This window comes from Lissotriton helveticus, chromosome 1_1 (assembly GCF_964261635.1).
Source record: "Lissotriton helveticus chromosome 1_1, aLisHel1.1, whole genome shotgun sequence".
NCBI classification, from domain to species: Eukaryota; Metazoa; Chordata; class Amphibia; order Caudata; family Salamandridae; genus Lissotriton; species Lissotriton helveticus.
In genome coordinates, this window is record NC_136057.1 from 1,354,135,551 (window position 1) to 1,354,152,416 (window position 16,866).

General features: G+C 43.3%; 1 protein-coding gene across 2 annotated transcripts in view; it reads left to right on the plus strand.

The window, feature by feature from the left end:
* MEI1 (meiotic double-stranded break formation protein 1) overlaps nucleotides 1-7,861 on the plus strand; it is a 3,250,839-nt gene extending 3,242,978 nt beyond the window's left edge. For both annotated transcript variants that reach the window (XM_078683295.1, XM_078683306.1), the window contains one exon: nucleotides 7,395-7,861. In XM_078683295.1, the coding sequence (XP_078539421.1) occupies nucleotides 7,395-7,440 (46 nt within the window). In that variant the 3' untranslated portion in view covers nucleotides 7,441-7,861. The remainder of the gene's footprint in view (nucleotides 1-7,394) is intronic.
* Nucleotides 7,862-16,866: the final 9,005 nt, after the last annotated feature.

The window sequence follows — 16,866 nt, forward strand, 5'->3', positions numbered from 1 at the left end:
ACTAACACAGATGGTAAACCATGCAACCGGACTATGTCTTTGATGAATATGTCCGCTAGTTCTACCGCTGAAGGGATCTTTTTCAGGGGGATGAAATGGGCCATCTTGGATAACAGATCCACAACAACCAGGATTGTGGTGTACCCGTGAACGTTAGGTAAGTCGGTGATGAAGTCCATACTAAGGGTAGTCCAGGGGCTATTGGGCACAGGAAGAGGTTGTAATAACCCTGCAGGTACGGTATGGGAGGCCTTCTGACGGGCACAGGTAGAACAGGCCTTGACGTGTTGTCTAACATCATGAGCTAGTTGCGGCCACCAAAACCATCGTTGGCAAAGGCTTTTAGTCTTATTCTCCCCGGGATGACCAGTTAAGGGCGTGTTATGACACCATTGTAGAACAAGGCGGTGTAACTCGTCATTAGGCAAAAAGATCTTATGGTCATGATACCACAGACGATCCACAATGGTGTTGTTTGGATCTTGTAACCAAGTGTCTTGATCTAGGGGTGCATAAGCCTGTTCTAAGATGTTCAAGAAGGTGTGAGAATCAGGGATTTGAACTCCTAAGGCCACAATTCTACTCTCGGGAATAAGAGGCAAAGGATTCTCCTGCACCCACTTGTTCTCCTCTCCAAGCCTGGAGAGGGCATCTGCCTTGCCCTGTCGAATTCCTGGTCTAAAGTGTATCACAAAATCATATTCCCCAAAAAAGGCAACCCACCGTAGTTGTCTGGGTGTAAGGGCTTTCGCAGTGCGAAAATATTGCAGGTTTTGATGATCAGAATAGACAGTGATCACATGGGAGGATCCTAACAGGTAGTGACGCCACTCCTGGAAGGCCCGTTTGATGGCAAGGAGTTCTCTTTCTCCGATGGTGTAATTCTGCTCTGACTGGGTCAAGGTTTTGGAGAAGTACGCCACAGGATGGAGAGTGCCCTTTAGATGATCTCTTTGTGATAACACACCTCCCACCGCATATTGAGAAGCATCAACTTCCAGGAAGTAGGGCTGTGTTTCGTCTGCATGTTTCATGATGGGCGCAGTAGTGAAACGTGCCTTAAGAGCCTGGAAGGCGTTATCAGCTTCCTTGTCCCAATGGAACTCAACCCCCTTTTTGAGCAGACGAGTGATGGGTGCTACTAGATCAGAAAAGTGATCCACAAACCTCCTATAGAAGTTTGCGAAACCCAGGAAGGATTGAATGTCCTTCACCGACTTAGGACTTGCCCATTCTAGGATAGCTGTTATTTTGGCTGGATCCATATGTATTCCTTTAGGAGAGATGACGAACCCCAAAAAGGCAACACGGTGGGTGTGAAAAATGCATTTATCGAGTTTAGCAAATAGGTGATGTTCTTGCAGTTTGCTCAATATGGCTCGAACATGAGTTACATGATCAGACTCGTTAGAGGAGTATATCAGTATATCATCGATATACACGATGACGAACAGATCTAAATATTCCCGCAGTATCTCATTTATAAAAAATTGAAACGCTGCGGGAGCATTACATAGTCCAAAGGGCATGACGTTATACTCATAAAGCCCGAATTTTGTCCTAAAGGCAGTTTTCCACTCGTCCCCTCTTTTAACTCTGATAAGGTGGTAGGCTCCTCTCAAATCAAGCTTGGTAAAAACGGTGGCCTTCCTAACCTGATCGAGCAGAGTGGAAATGAGGGGCAGCGGGTATTTATTTTTGATAGTGGCTTTGTTTAACACCCGGTAATCCAGGCAAGCCCGCAATCCCCCTTCCCGTTTGGGAATAAAAAAAATGGGGGAGGACACAGGAGAGGTGGAATGACTGATAAACCCCTTTGCCAACATGTCTTGCAAATATTCTTGTAGATATTTGGTCTCTGTTTCGGTAAGCGCATAAATGCGGCTAACAGGCAAATCCGCACCAGGTATAAGGTCTATCCTACAATCGTAGGAACGATGAGGCGGTAAAGCTACAGCTTTCACATCGTCAAACACTTCAGAAAACTGCAGGTATTCAGAGGGTAACGTAGCCCCATCGATGGTGGTCGCAGAACAATACACCGGAGTGTGCCAATGGTTGATGTCTCTGTAACAATGGGTTAGACAGTGAGCGGAGCGTAGGGTAACTGTTCTAGCGACCCAATCGATATGGGGGTTATGGGTCTGCAACCAGGGCACGCCTAGTATGGCACCGAAGTTGGGTGTATCTATTAAGTCGAAGGATATGCTTTCGCTATGTCCGTTGTCACACAACACGATGATTTCAGGGGTGTGGTGTTTTATCATTCCCGATGACAGGGCAGACCCATCCACTGCTCTAACATTTTCAGGGGTATCTTTCTTTATGAACTGGATTCCCAAGGATTTAGCCAGGGTAATATCCAAGAAATTTCCCGTGGCTCCTGAATCCAGAAGAACAGCCATGGTATGCCTTCCTTGCGAAGGCAACACAAATACAACCGAGATGGTAAAGGGTTTGGGAACAGCGGAATAGATGTTAGCCACCTGCTTGGAGGTCAGGGACAGCAAAGGACTTGGAAGAGCGACCTCACTACTCTCCAAGTCAACTAGTTTCCCGACTGCATAGATTTAACGAATTTATGCGGTCCTTCTCTCAAAGAGCTCTTGGGTTTCACCGGGCATTCTCGAGCGAAATGGCCAGCCTTGCCACAGTATAAACAGAGATTCAACTTACGTCTTTTCTCTTTTTCTTCGGGGGTTAGGGGGCCGCGTATCCCTCCTATCTGCATTGGTTCACTGGTGTCTTTGGTTTCTCTTTTTTCAGGTTTGGTTATCAGAAATTTGGGGAGGTCCCCGCGAGTTTTTTCACCCTTCCTCTCAGCCAGTCGGTGGTCTAATTTGACCACCAGATCAATGAATTCAGAACAGTTTTCAGGGGGGTCCACTATTTGAGACAAGATATCTTTGAGTTCGTCTTTCAACCCTCTGTAAAATAACGAAGTTCTTTTGTTGTCAGGCCAGTTAGTCTCTGTCACCAAGCGGTTGAAGGCGGTGATGTAGGTCAACAGGTCCTTTGAACCCTGTCTCAAATTAAGGAGCTCATTATCACTGGCTTGCATATACGTATGCCTAGCAAAAAGACCTCTCATACGCTCCTTGAATAGGGGGAGATTGTATAAGACCGGATCGTCATTCTCGACTAGTGTCACCGCCCAAGAAGCGGCGTTCCCACTTAAATATGAAATAATAAAAGCGATCTTTGCCGCATCATCAGGGAAAGCGGTGGCTTTACACAAAAACATTAAGTGACATTGGTTCATGAAAACCTTAAATTTCTGACTATCTCCACTAAACCTTTCTGGCATAGCTAACGGGGTTTGGGTCGGGGTGACTACGGTGACCTGAACAGGAGAGGTGTTTGAAGCAGAAGGAGTGGATTCTTCGGGAGCACTACCACTAGGCACCTGAAAATGGGAAGGGTGTATATAACTTCTTCTATGTCTAGCTTGTACCTCATGTGTTCTACTTGCATCTAGCAGTCTAGTGTTTTCTGCGCTTAACCTCTGATTCTCGTGTCTCATCAATTTCAACTCCGATTGCAGGTTCACCACCGTGTTAGCTAATTCTCTAAGCGTTATCTCGTCTGTCTCTCCCTGCATGACTGCGTCGTCCATGACTGTCTACACTCGGGAGGAGAAAAACAACGTGGGCTTGGTTTTCTGTCGGACGTCACCAGATTCCGGGCAGAAACCGACTCCTCAGAAGTGTAGACAGTGTCCCACTCTGTTCCCACGACACAACACTCCCTGCGGTTAATGATCACACACAGGAAGGGAGGTGACGCCAGAAAAGAGAGAGACCTAAAACCCTTAGGTCTCCTAGTATGAAGACAGGGTACTCGGATGTAGTACACAAAAAGAATCAGCAGCCTGCAGGGGAGAGAAGAACACAAGCAAACAATACACGACTTAGTATTCAACAATAAACTACATGCATCAGCTTTCTGTATTGAGTGTGCTGCAGGGCTCTTACCTGACCAACATGTGAAAGACACCCAAAAGGTATCCACGTAAAACAAAACATACGAACCAAAAAAGAGGAGTGGATACTTAGGTCTCTCTTGGATATGAAATGAATCCACTGAAGCAATGAGGTTGTTTAACACAGTCACGGGTTTTTTCCAAAACGGAAGAGTCAGGACATAAACGTACTCCAGGGTATGTGATACTCCTCACAGAATCCTTGAAGAAAAAACAAAAATAAAGTTCTCTCCAGAGGAGTTGTTTCTCGGGCTTCTTAGCCCACAAAATAGCTGCAGGACGCTAACACTCGGCGTCTTTCAAAATACAAACAAACGGAAAAAAAACAAAACCCTTGGCAAATGTCTTGTCAGGTAACTGACACGCCGGGGAAGCCTTCGCGGCTCTCTAGTTCTCAGGGATGAGTGAACAGGGTTCCAGCGGGGGCTCGCCGGGTGATGTCGAGGAAACACAAACAAACAAAAACAAAACCCTCGGCAAATGTCTTGTCAGGTAACTGACACGCCGGGGAAGCCTTCGCGGCTCTCTAGTTCTCAGAGATGAGTGAACAGGGTCCCAGCGGGGACTCGCAGGGTGAAGTCGAGGAACGCTGCTTCCAGGTTCTCCCAGCAGCGGGTGGGAACGAAGAACAAAAATTATCCAGAGATCACTGCGGCAGGGTAGATTTGCACTAAGCCGCGTGGAGAGTCTCGAGGAACAGACTGCCAGAGCCGACGCGGCGGAGCGCGCGTCAGCGGTTTGGGACGAGGAAAAAAGGCACGATCCAGTACAACGGAACAAGGTCAGTAACGGAAGATCCAAGGGTCGGGTCTCGGGCAGGAATCCAAATGAAAACCAAGCACCGCCGATAGGGGAAAGGAGACATAAGAACCTCCCAGTCGGCCTTTGATTGGTGCATGAGAATCGTATTCAGCTGCAAGGCGCCCCAAGGCATTCTGGGACTTGTAGTCCCTGCCAGGCAAGATATACCCTACAACACACTCAGCACATGCCCTAAGAGCTCCGGGTCCTAACAGCCCACTGGGGCGTCATTTTCCTTTCAGGAGAATATGATAGTAATATTCTCGTCTGGCATAAGGGCAATTTATGACTCTAGACGGGGAGCAATAAAATGCTCAGACAACATTTGGGCGGTTTGTCCAAATTAAGAATGCTTTATTTGCGGGCCCACTGGGGCATTACTGTTAGAAAAATGGCAGATCAGCAAAATAATAATGGGCTCCTTGGCTGCATTAAATGACATTTGTTCGTGATATAGTAAACAAACTATGACGTGTGTATGGGCGGACTTAAGGAGTCCCATGCCGGTTTTGAAATAATTGCCATATGAACATGTTTAAGGATATTAGGTTCTGGACACGCAAACCGCAAATACAATATTTTGCTTAAATGCCAGCTCTATTATGACACCCTGTAAACTTATATTTGTATAAAATGGATTTAGGTGGAGAACGATAATATAATACAATATATGTGTTCCTGCATGATTCACTTTGATTTGCTATAAGTACATTTGATCAAGCAATACTTTAGAGCTGTTTGAATTTAAAAATGACAATGTTATATTGGGTGTTTGCATATTACAAAATGGCCGCCGCCATTTCACGGATATTTTCTATGTGCACTAGGGTGGTGTTTAAATAACGATGCTGAATGCCACTTGACGAGCGTGACAAAGCCGTAATGGCGAAACGCGTCGCTGGATTTTCTTCATCTGCCAAATAAACTCCTTGATGATTGCAGCCCTGGGTGTCTCGTTTTTCATCGGTAATATTACGATGGTATCGGAGTGAATATATATATATATATATATATATATATATATATATATATATATATATATGTCTCACAAAGTGCCCTGAAGCATCGGGAGGGCTCAAACGACATTTTCTTTAGTGAAAGCCTCGCTGCAATTCGCCTGTCATTCCCCAGCAGTTTCAACTGAAGCCGACGCGTTTCGAGGCATTCCGCCCCTTTTTCTTGGGCTGACAAGGATACACTGCAAACTTCACCATTTTGAATCCTTTATTCAGTCAAAAACCATTAGTGGGTGTGGCCTACCTAGGCCTGATGGAATGCTGGGACAAGTAGTCCATAATGGTGAAAAATTCGTTATTACCTTTGTAGGTGCAGTGTCCAATGTCTATAGTTAAAAACCAATTGAAATGGTGAAGTTTGCAGTGTATCCTTGTCAGCCCAAGAAGAAGGGGCGGAATGCCTCGAAACGCGTCGGCTTCAGTTGAAACTGCTGGGGAATGACAGGCGAGTTGCAGCGAGGCTTTCACTAAAGAAAATGTTGTTGTGTGCCCTCCCGATGCTTCAGGGCACTTTGTGAGACATATATATATATATATATATATATATATATATATATATATATATATATTTATTCATTTATTTATTTCTATTTTGCAAAATGTTCTGGGATCCCGCACGTGACCGTGACAATGAGGAGTCCCCTTTAATAGAACCTGGATTACTGGTAAGGAATGTTTCCTTTTCTTCTCCTTTGTGGTTATCTACACTAATTTAATGAACAACCTTCCCCTATCCCCGATAGAGGCAACGAAATAGAAGAAGATTTTTAGTTTTAGACTCCATGTCAAAATGAACTGAAAGACCACTGTCCTGCATTCTGGGGCTGGGGCGCACTTTAGCTGTTTTAAGTTGAGGAGTTAAATTGGAGGACCAGATGGGGGTAGCTGAATCTAGATTTTTATTTCTAGGAATAGGTTACAATATTGCAGTGCTGATTTATTAGGCCTGCCTTTACCGTAATATACATATTAGCATTACATGTTTGCGCTCAAGCAAACGACATTCGTGCTTTACCAGCTGGGGGTAGATGAGAGGAATTGCTGGAAGGTCAGAGTTGTAAAATGAATCTGCGGAAAGGGCTGCCACAGTGAAATAAAACTGAATGTGCTGTCAATGCAGCTCCACACACACATATAACAGGTCATTTGGGTAAATAAAACCAGTAAAGTACACTTTTCATCCTGTTGTTTAAGCTTCGGCATTTCGGCAGATGCAGCTGTTTTATTGCAAAGAAGCTAGATATAATTGGAGATAAAGGAATGGCAGAAAAAAAATAAACCATGAAAGCAGTGGGAAGTATGCCTGGCTGCTCGTTTACAACAACTCCCAAAAACACAGTGACATCAGAATCCTGAGTTAAGAGCCTTTAGGGGAAGGTATTGGCAGCCACAAATCAAGTATGCGTGGGTGTTCATTGTCACAATTGTCAATAGAGTATTTTGCTGTTTTGTTCCCTACACTGCGTTCTTTCTCTTGGAATTGACTGAATGTTTTTGTTTAGTGTGCAGTCTGTACCGAACGGTCTGAAATCACCTTACATTGCCTTGTTCACCAAACACAAGCAGCACTATGTTTTTTTAACGGACCCTGTCAGCTGTGTCGGGAGAGTCGCTGTATGCCTGTCCCATGTTGGAGACTGAAAGACGCTGAACCAGGGGAGCTGCAAGAGTCAATTACAGACAACGATTAGATGGACAGTGCACGGAGAAACTATATGTTACTGCACAGAGGTGGCCTCTGCCGCAGCGCAAGTGCTCAGCAGATATGAAGACCGCCATTTTCTCCACCTGTAGACTAGCCAGACAGGTGGCAACTATCTTCTTGGGCAGCTTAATGTATAAAACAAGGGAGGAATGGGGCCTTGATGTAACTCAATTGAAACAGCTATGAGGTAGTGTGAAATTCTCTCCCCACCCAACCTTCAATCCTACTGGTTCTGGAAATTCTGCAAAGTAAGATATAACAGCTCTGAAAATATTTGTTTCCCTAGTCCTGAATTTTGAAATAAAATAATGTTTTTTGTTTTGTTTTTAGAAAAAATTAAAGTTAATTCCGGCAGGCTATCGTGTCTTTATGTTTTTGTTCAATCTCTGCCACAAGACACAAAGCCCACGTCCACAATTAGATTGCAGTCCCCTTTCACTCCATCTCTTAGAGCACTGTAGGGGCAAAACATTAGTTATGCCCTTTGCTAGAGAACAGTACCAGACTGTGCTACTCTTTGCAGGACTCCGGATATGGTTCCCCTTGCTTTTCTCATGTAATTCATTGTTGTTGTGTTGTCAGTCTGAAGGAAAATTGATGATGCAGAGATCAAAGGAGGAAGCATGTGAGCATCTCAACCCTCGTTTGATTTATCTGTGGAAACAGTTTGAGCTGCAGGTGGTTTCCGAACTGGGACTTCCTGAAGCACTTTTGACATCGTTCACCGCCATGAGTTGGAATGAATCGATGTTTGTCAGATGAATCTCCTCTTCTCAGTCTATTCATTGAGACGACTGAACCTCTAAAGGCTCCTGAAGAGAAAGTTGGCACAGTGTGAGGTTGGTTACAATGCAGGTGAATGAGGGCATGCAGTCCAGGAGAGTATAGAAGAGAGTGGTCTTATCGTAGAACACAGATTCTCCTTATAATGCATACTTCTATCAGTAGATTCCGGTGAGGAATTTGAAGGTAAATTATCCACATGAAAGATTGTTACTAAAGCTAATTAACTCGTTCTTTAGGAGCCATATATTGGTTTACGTAGTATGTCCTGCAAATAAACATTTGTTTTTAAGTTTTGTGTACAGTGTTTTCCCCCAAGTATTGAATTACTTGAAAAGTAAGAAGAATCAGCTTGGAAGAACTAATCTGCAGGTTCAGGCACAGAAGTATATTCAGGGTTGATTGGAGGTCCCACTGCAGTTTTGCCATAGGCGTGGCTTTCATCAGTGGCTGTCTAGGAATCGATATACGGTGAGGCCAGTTCGTCTTAGAGATGGCGCTACCACTGCCATGTACTTGGAAAACACTCAGGCTGCGTTGAAACTGATTGGCAGACCTTTCTTCAGATTGTGGCAGCTAACCGTCTGAAGGATGAGGAACTGTCTGTGATTCTATGGTATTGTAATGTAAAAAAATGCATCTTATACATCGATGGACGGCATCATTCCTCTCAAATGAAGATGCGGGAAGATTTGATGGTGGGACTGGCATTTTGAATTGTTCCTATGACCCATTTCTTGCCAAGCTTTAGACCTAGGATTGGCCAATTCTTTAAGCCTTGGGCTTTTTTCTTTACTGGCAGACCTAAATCCCCTTGTTTTTATGGAGATTTGAGCACAAGTATATTCCTTCTTCTGAAGGACGCATTGACTTTGTGCACCAGCCAGTCCATTAGTAAAGGATTTGGCACCCTATCAAAAAAGATGGCCTTGTGGTGAGGAGTGCTTTCATGCAGCTCCGCCGACTACCACCTTCTTTTCAACCAAGTCTGCCAAACCATCTTTTTTCTCCTCTCAGCTCTTCATTTTGGTTCTGCCTGTAAAAGGAGAAGCAGCTTCTGCCACCGAAAACATCTCTTCATCAACGAACCAAGAGATTGGAGAGGTTCCATCTGTAACCTATGCCCAGAGCCCGCTTTCACCTATGGGCTTGTACTAATAGTTATTATTCTTGTCACCTTTCTGGCAAGGACTTTCACCGGAAGCTGCTCCCTGTGGTTCAACTTCTCAGTGGGCCCTCAGTGCTTGTGGCAGTAGCACACAAGCACCCAGGATGTCAGAGCTACATTTTCTTCACCATTCATATGAAAAAAGGATTAGGTCCTAGAGCCTTGACCTGAGATTGCTCTGCCCAACAGTTTTTTTTGAGGCTCCAGACTGCAGCTGTAATCAAACTTCCAGCGTCTGGGCACCAAAAAAAAAACTACATCTTCAAAGCGTGACCCGGGGCTGGTTCAATGTCCCCACATACCCATCCACATTTTGGACCCTACATTGCAATCCATGTCTTGCTCTATGTTGGCTGACTCCAGTAATACTGTAACTGCGACACTCATCTGGCCACCTCAAGAAGCAGGGATCTCTGAGCTGTTGTAGGAGATCACCCAGATCAACAGGGATAACAGCAGCACCTACACCTGTAGCTCCGCTGAGGTATGCCCTTGAGTACTTCAGGCTCTGCACGTCTCCTTTGATAGCCTTTGGAATGGAGTTACCAGTGCCTGAAATGCAGGAACTACTTTTTTTAAACTCACGGAGCAATGGTCCCCTAATCCTTTTCTTCTAAAGCGGTGCACAGTAGCATCACAGGTAGTCAAATCCAAAGTAACACGGGACAGCTATCTTAGAAAAGGTATATCTTTGTGCAGCTGTGTTTGTTTTCAGTCTATAGTTGGCTGCTTCTGGCGATTCTCTGATATTTACTAGGCCCCCAAGCAAGTGATGTGCACTATCCACCAATCAGTTAGCTAGGGCGTTACATCTGATGCTGTTCGAGCGGGAACTGTCAGTTCTCGAACTGCCCGCAACAAACATAATGGAAGGCTTCATCTACACAGCAAGGTTTCCTAAACAAATTTCACAGCATTTCACAACTCAGAACATTACTCCTTTTTTCTGGCAGTGCTGCGGCAAGTTAATGTCTTTGTCAACATGAGTGGGGCTACTCCGCGGAACTCCCTCCCGATCCCCAGATTTAAGCCATGTCCAAGCAACTACAACACCCTTGACAGTATAACCACTGAACAGTTTTTGAAGGATACCTCTAAACCCATCCATCCTCACTGCAACTACTTCATCCGTCTTGCACATCTGTTTCACTGCGTCCAATTCTGTCCCTTCGCTCTATTACTTGGTGTATCGAAAGGCTTGCATTGCTGAGGGTACATTTTCATTGAACCATGTTGAGGCCTGTGGTTAGATTGCTGAAGTTAGAATCCTCCTTAACTAGGTTCAGCCTTCTTGTTAGGCTCTCCTCACCTGTGGCTGCTCCTTAAGACTTTAGGCAACCATTACGTCACACTCTCGGGCATTAGGCAGGTGGTCTTCAAACAATGCAGGGTGCAATTTCCCCCAGGGGGCTCAATGTCCTGTCATACGGTGGGTGCGGTCTGGATGTATGACATTACAACGCAGGCTATTACAACGCCAGCCTTTACAACGCGGTTTTTACATCGCAATCCATTACAACGCATAGCACTTTGGGGTGCTGGATAGTGAATAGTTTAATTTACTATTCCAACTCCAGTCCCCGTGGACACTAGGGAAGGTGTTGGATGGTAAATTAAACTTATTCCCTATCCTAGAGCGCCCCCCAGCGCAATGCGTTGTAATGGTTTGTGTTGTAATGACCGCGTTGTAATGGTAGTGCGTTGTAAAAGTTTCGTTGTAAAGGTTGTTCACCGTGCGGTCTCAGACAATAACAAAAAAGACGACGCCTGCTCATTGCAAACAGCTTCTGACACTGAATTAAAGACTTTGCTCTGGGCTGTAAACAAAAGACTACCTCCCCCTATACCCCCCTGCTAATTGTAGCCTTTGACTGTCTTTTATTAAGTGTTATAGATTCCTTCACAACTGGTTGTTAGACTCTGTAGATTATCAAAGGGAAACAAAGTTGCGTGCTACCCCTTCACAAGTTTGAAAAGAAATTACTGATAAGTTTCCAATACGCATTGTAGAATACGGACTGGTACCTTTATTGGAGAAAACACAGAAAACATCAACCAGTACTTGCCTGAATTGAGCTTTGAAATGATTGCAGACTGGGTACAGAAGCTTGATTTACCTACAGCCCACTCCGAGGCTATCCCTGCCCATGTCAAAATACTGTCTGCACTTTATTCCTTGGCCACTGGATGTTTCTAAAGGGTAATCTCTGACAACAGAGGCACCTCACAAGCAAGCCATTCTCAATGCTTGCATCAGGTACTGAGATGCATCATTTTATCGCCATGTCGCAGTCAATTGTTGAAAGGTAAAGGAGGTCAAGGGCATTGTATGTGTTTGCCCACTTCCCTCATGGTATAGTTGCCATTGACTTCACCTATGTGGCATCAGCCTACTCACCACACAGCACACCTTTTCCGCCACTGACACCATTGACACTCCATCAACGTGGAAGCTGTCAGCAATGCCAGGGGCGTACTGGGCATCCCTGCAGCCCCTGCTGAGCAGCGGGGCCTCCCTAGTCTTCTGTTCATGAAGGGGATCCCACAGCTTGCCTGTGCAGTGCTGTATACGTGACTCTAAAGCAACTGCAGTGTGCAACCTGCTCTGAGCTGACCTGCACTGACCCAGGAACAAAGAGAAACAAAAGAACCTATTTGTTTCTCTCTCAGTCCTAAAAAGAGTGGGTTGAGCCCCCTTATTGAGAGCGTCCTCCACAGTGCAGTGATCCTCCTTGAGGGAGAATAGGGGGCATATAACTGATAGGGACAGAGGTAGGGTTGCAATCTTTCCCAGAGAAAAATGCTGGCCACCAGTTTATGTTTTAAGATTCTGCAAAGGCCTGCGCATGATTCTTAAGTAGAACTTTCCATATAATTGTGAACATGAACTTTCTATTGTTTACTTAAATTATCATTGAGGCGTCATTAGGACTGCTGCAGAACACACATTAAAGTACTTTCTTCTTACATTAACTGTTAAAGTATGTACTGATAAGGGAAAAAAGAAAAGCTTTAGGTGATTTTAGCTTTTTTGGGGGGGTACCAGCATGGACATTAAAATACAGGCAATGCCGGCATATAACCAGCCAGGTGACAACCTTATGCAGAAGATGTGTGCAACTCTAGAAACAGGACCAGGACTCTGCTCAGAACCAGTGGAGGGTACAAATTATATCTAAAATGTTGGGTTAGTGAAAAACATGTGAAGGGGTGATTGCACATGGGTGATTGTGGTGGGTGAGAGGTAGGGAAGTGGACCCCCTCCGACAAAAGAATGTCCTCCAACACGGCCTTTTTTTGTCAATGACTAGCACAATGGTGCAGTGCATGGGGATCCTGTTTTGTTAAAGGTCTGCTGTAAGGGTACAAGGATGGAATTATTTAACATAGGGAAATGCACACATGGTGCAATTCTACTGAAAATTCCATGGGGAAATAGTGTTTTGGGACCCACCTACCCTTTATCTCAGCCCCGCTTGATGTATCGTGCCCTCATCATGCACAATATTCTCTTCAATAATTTAATTGCAAATGTTGCAGTGATATTATCAATGATCTCATGCAAGATGTCATGAGTGATATAATATGCGGGGTAATTAGCAGGGCATGGCAAAGGCGTGGGGATGGCTGGGGTGTGTGGTGTTGGCTGCATCCAACCCCCACAATTATGCCAACCCCTAACTGTGTATAGCCTTTTTACCTGTGCAGCGTGGGGTTGGATACAGGGCCTGGCCTGTGACCGGGCCTTGTGTCCAACCCATTGGGGCACTCCTTCTCCCAAAGCCACCTCGGGGCCGGGGATCCCATCTCCAGGGGCCTTTTTTTAAAGGGGCGAGCATGGCATGGCCCGCACCTCAGCAAAATGATGAAATTATCAGATGTATTGTGATGTATAAAAATGTGATATTGTTAGGTTTTATAGTGTAAATTATATAAAAGAGATGTTGGAGTCCTGAAAGTTTTGCGGTGTTTCATCAAGGGAGCGCAAAGAAAAAATGGGGGGGTCCCAAAACGAACTTCAAATCCAATGCATTTTTCTTAGACTTTTGTATTTTGCTTAGCTTGAAAACCATCAGCTGAATTTTTGTGAAATTTGGCAATATTTCATAGTGGGGGGTGTAGATGATTCTGAGGGGTTGTGCAGCTATGTAGAGCAACTAAATGTTAAGTTATAAGGTATTTTAAGGTATATATGTGGCCATGGTAGAACTGCAGTACAACCTTGGTACATAGCGATAACAATAGATTATCTGATTAACTCATCATGTGTACTTTTCCAAAACCAGAAGGTTGATTTAACACAGATTGCTATTGCATTACAATTAACATTAGGCTTCAAACATAGCCCAATACTACTAGACTCATGCTAACAATGTTCACATTTGTTGAATTACTATACTAGAACTGTAGTTCAAGTAAACCTCAGAGATACACCTATTTATTTATTTAAGAAAATATTAACACCATTTACTTACACCATTTACTTGTATAAAAGTAAATACAAATAAACTGGCATAATATTTTACAAACAAAACTTGGCAGATGTATAAGTAATGCATCAGTTACACTTCACTGTCATTATTAGTATTAGTGCTGTTGTTTTCTCCCCATTTTTATATACAGTTATAGCTACAGTTACCACAATTCCTTCAAAATATTATTTGAAAATATAAAATTCATGTCACCGCGATAAAGGTGATAGAAGAAGAGGCCAACATTTTTGGAGGAGTATCAGGTTATAGGCTGAACCAAGATAAAACACAGATAATTCTCAATCATAAAATCAGGATGAGAGATAACCGAGTAGTGGAAAAAGCTACTTATGTGGGTGTTAGCATAACGTCAAAATTGGATAGTCTAGTTAATAACAATCTTGAACCCTTAATACAGCATACGAAAAAAGATCTTGTTAGGTTAAATAATTTGCATCTGTCCATTGGGGGCAGGTGTAAAGTGATCAAAATGCCTTTTTTACCAAAATTTCTATATTTTTGGAGTTTATTCCTCAATGGTTTAAGTCAATAGAAAGCTTGTTTTCCCGGTTTATATGGGGCTATAAGAGACCATGTAGAGCATTAAGATTCATTACCTTGCCTAAAGACAGAGGTGGCTTAGCCCTTCCTAATTTTAAACTTTACTATTGGGCTACCACATTAAGATACAGTATTGATCTATTATCGACAAATACAGACAACAGGACAAATGTTAGTATTCCAACACCACAGGAAGTTATAGTGGGTGAAGAAACTAGAGAGTGCCTTTGGCGGCATTTTCAAAATATCTATTTTAAGAAAGTCCATTTTAAAACCCTTTTCGGCATTCACAAAGTTTGGAACAAAACACGTAAATTGTTGGGAATTGGTAGGCTATCCTTCTATACACCTTTATCTAATAACCACAATCTACCAGAGATTTTTACGGATGCTTGTATGGATAGATGGATACTGGCGGAGATCACGCAGCTGAGTTGTTTTTATTCAACCCTAGGGCTGCAGTCTTTTGAGGAATTAAAAAATGATTATACACTATACCATAGGGATTTTTTAAATTTCTCCAAGTTAGGGATTTTGTGTGGAGAAGGGGGGTTGAGGATCCAAATTTAAAAAAGTCCAAATCATGGAAATCCTAATCAAAAATAGAACAGTAACTACTGCAGAAGTCTACGAATATATGAATGCTTCTTTTCCAGATGATATGGATAAATGTTTTTTAAAATGGCAGGCTATATTGGGGGTTTCAGCTGAAACTTTTCAATGTTCTTATGAATTATCTCAGTCTCTCTTAATGTCCACTAGACTACAAGCCCAAGATTACAATACTTTGTTTTCGTTATATTATACACCAAGCAAGATAGCCAAGTGGAGGTCTGGTAAAGGAACGGTATGTCCACGTTGTGCTTTATATGAGGCTGATATTGTGCATATATTTGCATTATGTAATGTACTACAGAAGTTACTCGCCGATATATCAGGCTTTTTATCTGAGATTCTAAATGCAAGAATAGAAATTTCAGTGGAAGAAATAATTTTAGGTATAGCTGGAGTAAATCGACCAAGAAACATGCAATGATTGATCTTTGTGGCAATGGCTGTTCTAAGGATGTGTATAGCTTCAGCTTGACTTGATCCAACCCCGCCGGCATTTCAGCAATGGCGAGCCCGATTATTGGCGACATGTAGCTTAGAGGTAGCTATATATAAAAGAAAGGGGCACAACAAAGTTAAAAAAGGGCTGAAATTTTGGGATCCTCTAATACAGTGGATGCAAAGCCATAGCGGGACAGGATAGAGCCCCGTCTGTTTATTATATATAGTGGTGAAACCCAAAACATGAAATAACCACAATGTGAAAGTATAGATCGCGATGGATAATGATGCACCAGATAAATTAAGTGTTTGTCATCATAATATTCATGAAGTTTGTAATGATGTTATGCTTATTCGTAAATGTCTGAGAAGGGTGGGGGGTATGGGAAGAGGGTGGTTTTCGTATGCATAAAAACAATAAAGAATATTTTTTTAGAATAATATGAACATTTTCTCTCATTATATTAGAGATAAACTATTAACAGCTGCAAAAGGACAAACTGGGCATTCAAAAAAGGAAGATCATAAAAGTATTGCTGCATGTATGCAAAGGGAAACATCCTTTATAACGCAACTTTTACCACGCAGTGCTTTTAGATCGCAACTTTTACAACGCAAACCATTACAACGCATTGCGCTGGGGGGCGCTCTAGGATAGGGAATAGATTTAATTTACTATCCAACACCTTCCCTACTATCCACGGGGACTGGAGTTGGAATAGTAAATTAAACTATTCACTATCCAGCACCCCAAAAGCGCTATGCGTTGTAATGGTATGAGTTGTAAAAACTGCGATGTAAAAGCATGCGTTGTAATGTCATACATCCGTATGCAAAGTGTGAAAGGAGTTTGCGCTGTTAATATGCTTCTGCACGCAAAACAAATTCCCACAAATATATCTAGACATCACATCTACAAATGCAAACAGGTAATTTGTTCTCTGGTGTACACTCGTACAAGGAAGGAGACAATTAGACATATTATAAGTAAACAGTTCAATACCAGAGTGCTTAGCAGTTTACTAAAAAAGTATATCGCTTGCAAAAGCCATACAACTAAACTGAAACATAAACAATATGTTCAGTTGATTGTGGAAAAAGCCTTTGCTGTTAAAAGAAAATAATTTATTTTGACAATGAATCGTATGAAAACACTGACTAAGTGGCCGATTATGATGGCGGACGGACCTGCGTCCGTCCGCCACCCCCGAGGTGGAGGGACCGTCCGCAGGGGCAGCGGCGTTCCCTCCATACCGATTAGGATGTGACCGCCACCCTGGCGGTCACATCCCGTATCTTTAACATTGCGGCGGGTGCTGCTTCAA